This window comes from Dysidea avara, chromosome 10 (assembly GCF_963678975.1).
Source record: "Dysidea avara chromosome 10, odDysAvar1.4, whole genome shotgun sequence".
In the NCBI taxonomy this organism is placed as follows: Eukaryota; Metazoa; Porifera; class Demospongiae; order Dictyoceratida; family Dysideidae; genus Dysidea; species Dysidea avara.
The window spans coordinates 24,887,953-24,898,301 of NC_089281.1; the positions used below are offsets into that span (position 1 = coordinate 24,887,953).

Below are 10,349 nucleotides of genomic sequence, written 5' to 3' on the forward strand. Positions count from 1 at the left end.
AACAGTCATTGTTCCTGTAGCAAGCTAAGATTGATTCACTAGAGAAAGAGATTGCTAGACAGAAGCGCAGCATCACTACCTTGCGAACTCAGTCGGGTCCATCTCATGATGCAATGAGCAACACAAGGAAACAACTGGAACAACTGAAATCAGAAAACAAAGAACTAAAAACACAACTGCAGACAGGAGAACGCCGATACTCAGTATGTCTCTATTGGGGGTGTTATATATAACCTGTTTGACTTGTTTTGTTAACAGGAGTTGCATCAAAAGCATGATCGGCTGCAGAGGGTACATCGTAGGTTAAAGCAGAAAACATCAGATATGGAGAAGGCAAGATCCCCGGTATCACTAGAAGTACCCAACACTTCACTAGATGTATCCAGTCGGTCTCAGTCAATTACAGACCTGGCTACTGTAGAAGAGGAATCCCATACCAGTCTATTGCAAGATGAACTAGATCAAGTAAGCAAAATTAAAATGTGTCACTAATTTTAGAGTCTGTCTAGGCAACATTTGATTATAAAGAGCTGGAGACAAATTATATTCTGTTGGAGCGTGAAAAGTTATGTCTTGAGAAGGAATGTGATTCACTAAAACAACAACTGTTAGGTGGGAGCTATGACACCCAACGACAAGATGCTAAATTAGAAAATCTACAACAAGAGGTCTTGGAGTACCAGACCAAAGTGAAAGAAATGGAGGATGAAATGCTTGCATTTGTCCAGTCTGATGAAGACCAAGAGATGGTTAAGCATCTTCAAAAAGAGAGAGCTAAGAAAGAATCAGAAAAGGCTCAATGGCGTGAATTGGAAACAAAATTAGCTGAAGCTGAAACAAAAGCAATACAATATGATGCAGACTTAAAGAAGTCAAAGAATGAAGTCAGTCAGCTCAACCAAAGGGAAGAGGAATTATTACAACAATTACAAGACATGTCCGGAGAATTTGAGTATGCTAAAGAACAACACAACACAGAAATCAGCCACTTAAAAGAAGAACTGAAGAGAAGAAACTCACAGATGACTTCAACAGAAGAAACAGATGTTAAACTTACCAAGATGGAGCAAGAAGTTAGAAACCTGCAACAGCAACTTCAAGAAAACAGTGCCATTCTTCAGAGGACTAAGGATGAAGCTTCAGTGAAGGAAGAACAATACCACACTGAAGTAGCACGATTGAATGAAGTAATAGCTGTGGCTGACAATGAGTCGGCAACAACCATTGAAGCACTGCGATTGAAGGTATTCAACAAGTAAACTCACTGGTTACTAGTTATATGTGTTTCTACTGTTTGTAGGTATCAGAAATGGAGTTAGATAATGCCAAAGCTAATGAGAAAGTGTTTGAGTTGACTAGAGAAAAGGCCAGCGTGCAGGCCTCTTTGCAGCAAGAGATTGCTCAACTGAAGGAAGATATTGCTCAAGTTAGAGACACCAGTTTGATGGAACAGGAATCATGGAGAGAGAGTTTTACAGCTGAGCTGAAAGAGCAGCATGCCGTCACAATTGAGGAGCTAGCAACAGAACATCACAACACTGTCACTGGCCTGGAGGAGCAACAGACAGCCACTACTACCGAGCTGGAAGAGAACCGCTCACAACTGCAACAAGTCATATCTGCAATGGTTGAAAAGGATAAAGAATTGGCAGAACTAACTAACAAGTTGTCACAGTGTGAACCGCAGCTCATCAACGTGAGGAAAATCTTACAAGAGGCACCGACAATAGTAAGTGAAATATACTGCTATTACATCATGTACTGTTTGAATTGTAAATAGATGGCACAACACACCACAACAGGCCGTACAATCAATGATGTGGTACAGGACTTGATCAGTGAAGTAAACGATGGGACAATAGCTGTAGTAGTTAATGAGCAAGTGATTCAAGCCTCTACCACTAAGGTATTTCGTATAGTGGTGTACGAAGAATCTGTAGTTATTATTATGTATTGGTAGGAAAATGACGAACACCAAGTTAATGACACTGTTACTAAAATGCAAGCAGAGTTTGATCAATTGGATCAAGAGCACAGTCAACTTAAAGGAAGATATGCCATGATAGAGCAGCAGGTGGAAACAGTTAATCAAGAGCGAGATCAAATTAAAGGCAGACATGATCAACTAGAAGAGCAGGTTAATCAACTCAATCAAGAGCGGGATCAAATTAAAGGAAGACATGATCAACTAACAGAACAGGTGGAAACAGTTAATCAAGAGAGAGATCAAATTAAAGGCAGAAATAATCAACTAGAAGAACAGGTTGATCAACTCCGTCAAGAGAGAGATCAAATTAAAGAGAGGCGGAACCAGCTAGAAGAACAAATTAATCAACTCAGTCAAGATCGGGATCAAATCAAAGACAGACATGATCAACTAGAAGAACAGTTTGATCAGCTTAGTCAAGAGAGGGATCAACTGAAGGAAAGTCACAATCAACTAGAGCACCAGATTGATGAGTTGGGTCGAGAGCATGATCAGCTACAAAATCAACCAGAACAAGTTGCACTACTCAGTCAAGAACGTGATCAAGCAAAAGGATCACACGATCAACTTCAAGAACAGGTAGATCAACTCAGTCAAGAACGTGATCAAATAAAAGGCAGACATGATCAACTAGAAGAACAACTTCAGCAACTGAGTCAAGACCGTGATCAACTAAAACGTAGACATGATCAGTTAGAACAGCAGATCAATCAACTGAGTCAAGAATACGATCAACTTAAACAAAGACATGACCAACTGGTAGAACAAAACAGACAACTAATAGAAGAAAACATGAGCTTGAAAGAAGAACTGAAGGCTCGTGATGAAATGGCACAAAGGAAAGAAGCACAGTTTACATCACAACTGACAGAGGACAGTACAGTATTGATCAGTGTACAACAACAGTTAAATTATTCACAGCATTCACTGCAGAAGGCTCTGGAGCAAATAGAGGAAAAGAGCTCTCTAGTGAACACCAGTCAATCCCAGTGTCAGGCCTTGGAACATCAACTACAGGAATACAAAGCAAGCAACCAGCTGTTCCAAAAACAGGTAAATCATGCATACAGGGAATGTGATACTTCTTATTGTGGTTGTACATGCATACGTGTGTTTACATTGGAATAATCAATGGTGTCTGTGTTACCAATACATACACACACCTAAGCAATCAAACACTACCAATAAAAACACGTGTATGTATACAACACTACAGTATCCATTTGTAGTTTGCAAGAATGCCAAATACTAGTAAATATACTCACTTGTATAAATACTTTTATAGCACAATAAGCTTCAGTTGGAGCAAACAATGCTACAGAGAAGATTATCAGAAACATTAGTATGTCTATTGTATTATTTGAATATTGTGATAACATTGTATATGTACAGGCTGCTCTTGAGGAATTGAGGTCAGCATCACAACTGAAGGACAGCCAGATCTCCCAGTTGCAAGTTCAGCAACAACAACAGCAGCCACAGCATTCTACACTCTTATCACACATGGTGAGCAAAATACCAGTGTAAATTCAGAAATATTTTCAATTCCCATTAAAGACCCGCAGATCATCTGACCAGCATCGTCTGTTCATCACACTACTGGACTACAACCCTCAGTCATTCTGCCAGAGTGGTCACCCAGAATGGGAACTACAACTACAGGCTGGAGATGTTGTCAAAGTTTTTGGGGACATGAACCCAGATGGGTACTTCTATGCTCAGTTTAAGAACAGAAAAGGATTGGTGCCTGCTCATTTCCTTGAAGAGATGACAGTTAAGAGCGACAGGATTGTGAAACGACTACACAATCAAGTAACCTCCTATGATAAAATGATCTAATATATATTATGTATTTGATGACAGAGTTTTTCATCAACAAACGTTACAAGTAATGGTGATGTAGCATCTGATACTACCAGTAAGGACAATAAGTAACCAATCTTTTATTAAATTCCTTGCAGGCATTGGCCGACATCATTCCATTGGAGAGCTCCACCCACAATACCTAGCCCCACCCACTAAAGTAAAGGTGGAGCGTGTCCTCCAAAGGGCAATCATGATTTCGTGGTCAGTCCCAGAGATTTCAGCACTCGGCCATAGCAATGGTATTAAAATTCAAGGCTACCAGATATACATCGACGGTATCCTCAACCACAACGTACTAGGGTGCTATCAATCGAAGGTATCACAAAAATGTTGCTATTCCATAATGTATACAATAAACCATACACAATAGACCTTGATCAGTAGTATTGACATCAACCAGCCACACACAATATCCATTGCCACATTTGCAGTTGATGGAAAGGTATCTAAAAAGTCACAAGTGCACTACAAACCCATCCATCTGTCAAATGATTATCCTGATGGATCGCCCAGATATCAGGTAATATAACTGCATCAATTGTCTAGCTTGAATATGTGTGGGTATACAGGGGTCACAACACCGACAACATTACCAACTTGTAAGTAAACAGTTATATGTATCTATTCGTAAACAATGCAATCACCAGATGAAGGCTTTGCACTCTCAAATAATCAATTCTGCAAGCAGCCCCACCCACCAATTGAGACTGCGAGCAGGTGACATTGTGAAAGTGTTTGGCAGAGTAGCACAAGATGGCAACTACTTAGCTGAGGCAAGTAACACATACACATAAACCAGTCGCCATATTTCTATTTCTCTTGTTAACAGATTCAAGGCAGACAAGGCATCATACCACCACATCTTTTAGGGCCATTAGTCTCTGAAGAAATCGTATGAAATGAACCCCCCTATAATTATATATTTATATTTGGTATCTAAAAACAGATTTTTAACTTCCTAATTTCCTATGTGTATAAATTATGCTAACATGTTTTGAAGTTTTTCTTGATCCTAGCCATCACGGTGGGTACCAGGTCTACGTGCTTATCCACACAACCTTGCAGACAGTTTTTGTACATTTGTTCTACATCAGCTCCAGTCTTGTTGCTGTCCCGTGCTTCATCACCACATTGCTCACTACACCGAGTCAACCGAGTCTAAAAAAGAAACAGGTTGCAATAAATAGGACAGTGATACTTGGTATCTAGGAGTGTGTTTTACACAGGAAGTTGTGAAATGATTGTCAAACGCTAAAATATGTCATTACAGTCAAATGATGACCACTGATCACACACACAATACATTTATGGCACAGAACTCATACAGTACAGATCCAATTGAACCATACACACACAACATTTACAAGTATTCATAACTTATCAAATGAGTTATGAAAACTGATGCATGCACAACATATGTACATTAGGTGAGCACACCCATAAATAAACATGTACTTTATCCAAACAACAATGATTATGGCAAACACCATATACAACTCAATTCACATTTATACAAACACGAACTTGAAAATGTTCCAATTCTGATGATACCAACTGTTCTGTCTCTTGTACTGGTTTCATACAACGCTGCATACAATGTGTGACCTTCTCATGAGATGATGTCTGGTCAGTACAGCATTCTTTACAGCATTGAAATGCTTCAACCTGCAAAACATGAAATTTTAGAGGCGCTTGTTTTAGGATGATACCGTAGCAGAGTCGCCATTTGTGCATGTACATTTGCGATACATACGTATACATTAATAACATTACCATACTTGTAAAGGACGAATGCAGTGCTTTTCTACATCTTCAAGCTCTTTGTCCACAACACGTGAAATCTGCTCCGCGAAATCCGACATTTTTTGATTGGTGACGTCACGCACAGTTTTTGGTGATATAAAAGGAAAATGGTCAGGTGTGTCGTGGTGTGTGGTTGAATGTAATATGAAAGAGATGCGTCCGTGTAGTAACAATATTACAACGCCAATATCTTTAGCGACACCCAGGGACAACAAGCCTGTGCTAGAGGGGATGAAAATGATCGAGACAAAGCTAAGCAAATTTTCTGGCAAGCAGTTGGGCGCAGTTTCTTCATTTGGGATCAGCGGGCTTGCAGCATTATCGTCACATTTGGTCCACCATCCGTTGTACACGCTAAAGAGCCATATGATGATGCACGGAGCAGAATTCCAGTTTCGCATATTCGTGGAGAATACAGTTCGTAGCCCGCTGCGATTTCTCTACCGTGGTGAGTTACTATGTAAAGCCAGTTCGTATATGTGTGTGTACCATTCAATGTGTCGATTAAATGTTATTAGCGCTAATTAGCATGCTTGGGGTGAACCAATTAGCAGAGAGGTAGTAGTCGTTATTGCAGAACTGTAGCCACCTCGAGCCAGACTTTTATCAGGGTAGGTTCTGTTAGATGAAAAAATGGACCTTTTTATGCTGTGTCATGTAGGTTTACATTTGGGTATCCAAAGCATGCTGAAGCTAGAGGGGTCTGGTGACATACCCCTCGGGAAAATTTGTACTGAAGACATTTCAGTCACTAAATTTTGACCTGGACTATGTTACTGTGTAGTTAATTTATTTTGTACTGTAAGTTAAGTAGTGTAATACACCTATCAATGTTACACCCCACCTACCCCAGGTTGGGCAGCGGGTAGGGATTTGTAGGGGATTCGTCACCCAAACTCGTACCCAGGGTAGGAGCATTTGCAACACGAATAGCCACACTTGGCCATATTGTTAGTGATTCCTGGGATGAATAATACGAATTAGTAGGGGATTTGTAACTCGAAGTTGTCCCCAGAGTTGGGGAATTTGTCATCTAGTATTTACAAATCCCCACCTCTGGGGTAGGTGGGGCTTGACATTGATAGGTGCGTAAGTCTTGCCAGGGCTCTACACTGATCACTTTTTGGCTATCATTGTATGAGTCTAGGTCCCTATACTATATTGTCTCAATAATCAATAAGACAGTTATCATCGTCATCATCAATCATCAATTCACTACTAAAATAGTGGAATTTGATTACATTAATTGTGGACCTCTTTACTGGAGTCGCCTGTTCTGAATTCAGATACCACCTCCCACTTACGACCCTGAAGATATACTGACCTCGACCACATTGATAAACTGACCCTTGACTTAGCTGATGCAGCAAATTTACATTATAAATTTGCAATAGTGTTTCTATTTTACATTAGTAGGTATATCATATGGTTTCCTTCCAGGAAGTCAAATGTGACAACTATGAACTAGTTTACTAATGATAGTATATTATTGGGCATTGCCATTGATTGTTACAACCAATTAATTTAGACTAGATATCAGTGTTTGTTCTAATCCTTATTTCTGACATTTTATGGTGGCCTTGACAATGATTATTAGCCATGGTGACAATGTTGCATGAGCTGACTGGTAAACGTATTATAAAGTGTCAATGGCTAGTTACACTGTGCACTTGATTCTGGTAGCCACTAGTGAAATCCGACTGTAAGCTTCTTTTATGATTACTTTCTAAAAAGAAACACCTCTAAGTTACCTGTAACTCAAAGTTATTACAACTTGGGTCTGTGAAATGAGTCAGGCTCATTTCTATTTGTATAATTTAAAGTATTCCTTAATTGTGTAATGTTGCTTAATTTAAATTTCACATAGCAACTTTAGTGAATGGTTGCTACATTCATCCTGTTTCGTTTGTACTCGCAAGCAAAATGGGTACCATACCCTTTAATTAGTGAATTTATTAATCACTTACAATCTCGCAAGATGACGCTACATTTGGGCAGTACCATATAAGAGGAAAGGCCACCACTCCATTTCTTACTGGCTCACAAGAAGCTTACTATGATAACGTCCACTGTTGTTTGGAACTGTGTATATACCAGACTGCAACCATAAAACTTTGTGAGAAAGATATGACATCCTGTCCTGCAGGGAATTCCTAAGTTGCATGGTTTAACAACCATTTCTGGTCCTATTGTGCTGGCTATTCAGAAAGAGTGTGGAGAGTGATGATCAGTCAGTTAAAATGCTAATCTTGTCCATGCTCCAGTCATAATCACTAAAGTATATGACATACATGGATAATTATATTAGGCAATTTGTTACATACTCTATTGACTGACTTAATTTGGCAAGTGGATTGTCTAGTGACCCTAGAGCATTGAAGTAATACGCTGATATTGACAGGACAACAATATACTTAATTTAAATTTTAATTCCTGGCCACTTGTATAGTGTTAAGCCCTCTCACACTAGAGCTTAGTAGAGTAAAATTTCTGAAACTAACGATGTCACCTCAATATGGTCCCCAAAGTTATGGTATACTTCACGTGGCTGCATTTAGCAAGACCACCTCCTTATTGAGGCTATTGTAACATAGGTGTCCCACATGTCATCATTTCTATAACATATGATTGTGTAATTCAGCATAGCTCCAGTTGTTAAGTCGCAGCAATAGAAAAGCAATGCATTGTGTTAGAGTAAGGTTCTTGACATATACAATTGCATACTAGTGTCGATCTATATTCAACATCACTTGGGATCATGAGATATTTAGTGATGCTTGACCAACTTCCTCTAATAAATAATTTTTTACTATAATATCCCATTGTGTTTAACTTACCACAAGCCACATTAAAGCCTCAAAGGTTATATAAACATTTTAATTGGGGAGTGTTGATGTCATGATATTTGTTTTATTTTAAAACTTTCAACACTGTTCCAATAACCACCACATTTTCCATAACCTAGAATTCAGGCCAGTTTGTTGAGATCTCATTTTTGTTCTGTGCTGTTCTGTGTATCAGGTTTCTATGCTGGGTTGTAATGTTGTTTCAAATGTGTTACTCTAGGTCTTGTATCACGTTGTATGGGAATTATGCCAGAGAAGGCATTAAAGATGCTGGCATGGGACATTGTAGGCAGAAGATTGGAGCATCACAACGTGCAACCATCTTCCAAATATGTCATCGCTGGCAGTGCAGCTGGTGCAGCAACCACAATACTCGGTTGTCCTTCAGAACGTATCATGGTATTGGCACATATTAGAAGACAAGGAGTCATACATGTGGCAAAGACAATTGGAATGAAGGGAATGTATCAGGGATGGCGAGTAACTTTGTACAGAGATATTGTGTTCAATGCTTTCTTCTTCACAACCCGTGACATGCTGGTTGATTTTCAAACCAGGTCAACTGGGCGTAAGTGCAATGGGTTTGAGAGATTTGTGGCTGGCATTCCTGCAGGTTTGTAACAGCTCAGTGTAGTGAAACCTCTTAAGACCAGTTAAATACTAAAATGACCTTACTCCCAATAGAATGGAACCTGTTAATGTTGATGATCAAAAATGGGGACACCTCCTTAATCCATGCACTTGGTTTAATGTTCCAAGTAACATCGTTCATAACATTTTTGTTAGCAATACTTTTAAAAAGTCCTCAGCAGTTTCCAAAAGGGGACAAATGCCTCCCTAAAAAATAAACCCTTGAACTCCCAGTGTCCATGTTATGCTTAGCTGTGTACTCCTAAGACAGTCTTTGTACAGCAATAAAAAATTGTTTACTGAAACCTGTTGTAATTCTCACTGTAGGAATTCTAGCTGCCAGTGTGTCTTGCCCGCTAGACGTAGCCAAGACCAAAGTACAAGGAGCAAGATTAGGTAGCAAAGAAGCCGAACAAGCTACCCTGACAATTCTAAAGGACATAGTCAAACACCAGGGCCCTCGGTATCTGTTTAAAGGACTCCTACCTCGGATCTATGTGGTCCCTTCAATGATGTCACTGTTCTACGTGTTTGATGAAATGTTCAAACAATTTGCTATGGATAATTTTTGCTAGTGCATGTACAACAAATAAAATTTTCACTTTTGTTTTTATACATATATTACTTATTTTATATCCCAAATTGTTACTGCTATATACAGAACCTTTGCACATAGTCCATGTAGCATATTTGTTTGCTTGCTGTGTAATTCTTTGATGTTCATTTGTGTACCTGCTTGTGTAAATTTTGTCATTTTTGTGCAAATTGAAAACTTGATGAACAATAAGTGTACTTAATGGATGATAAGCGTAGGCTCACCATCTGTTAAATGTCTGTGCTCATTTTTAATGAAAAAAACAAAACTGGAATGAATGTCAGCAATGAGCCCTAAGTGTGTGGAGAAGGTGAAACCATAAATGTTTAAGGCCTGTGGTATCACAACATTCATATTCCCAGATCAAAAATAATAGAGTAATGAAATGCAGAACTAAGCCTTGAAAAGTACCATGGCATTTTAATTGAGACTTCTCATATCACATTACTTCTGAATTGAAGCAGCAGCTACTGCAAGTTAAGAATTTAAAGTTCTTCTGATGGCAAATTAAAGCCATTCGCTAGCTAATTGGTAGCTTAAGTGCTATTTAACTACACCATATATAGATGAGAGTATGCAAGGCACACATTCACACTCCTCCATGAAGTACTGCACAATGTAA

General features: G+C 39.0%; 3 protein-coding genes across 3 annotated transcripts; 2 read left to right on the plus strand and 1 right to left on the minus strand.

The window, feature by feature from the left end:
- The first annotated feature begins 25 nt into the window (after positions 1–25).
- LOC136236588 (putative leucine-rich repeat-containing protein DDB_G0290503) lies at positions 26–4,863 on the plus strand. Its single transcript, XM_066026800.1, has 15 exons — positions 26–203; positions 259–465; positions 510–1,244; positions 1,301–1,729; positions 1,781–1,906; positions 1,961–3,040; positions 3,273–3,329; positions 3,380–3,493; positions 3,545–3,799; positions 3,851–3,905; positions 3,949–4,169; positions 4,224–4,373; positions 4,423–4,452; positions 4,501–4,626; positions 4,683–4,863. Exons 1-15 carry the CDS (start codon positions 114–116, stop codon positions 4,749–4,751), a joined length of 3,744 nt encoding a protein of 1,247 aa, XP_065882872.1. The 5' UTR covers positions 26–113; the 3' UTR covers positions 4,752–4,863.
- LOC136236684 (protein FAM136A-like) lies at positions 4,764–5,742 on the minus strand. Its single transcript, XM_066026913.1, has 3 exons — positions 5,632–5,742; positions 5,378–5,518; positions 4,764–5,011 (listed from the first exon to the last, which is right to left on the minus strand). The coding sequence occupies exons 1-3, from the start codon at positions 5,713–5,715 to the stop codon at positions 4,838–4,840; spliced, it is 399 nt and encodes a 132-aa protein (XP_065882985.1). The 5' UTR covers positions 5,716–5,742; the 3' UTR covers positions 4,764–4,837.
- On the plus strand, positions 5,741–9,924 carry LOC136236664 (mitochondrial substrate carrier family protein X-like). The gene is made up of 3 exons (XM_066026888.1): positions 5,741–6,104; positions 8,723–9,115; positions 9,460–9,924. The coding sequence occupies exons 1-3, from the start codon at positions 5,801–5,803 to the stop codon at positions 9,705–9,707; spliced, it is 945 nt and encodes a 314-aa protein (XP_065882960.1). The 5' UTR covers positions 5,741–5,800; the 3' UTR covers positions 9,708–9,924.
- Positions 9,925–10,349: the final 425 nt, after the last annotated feature.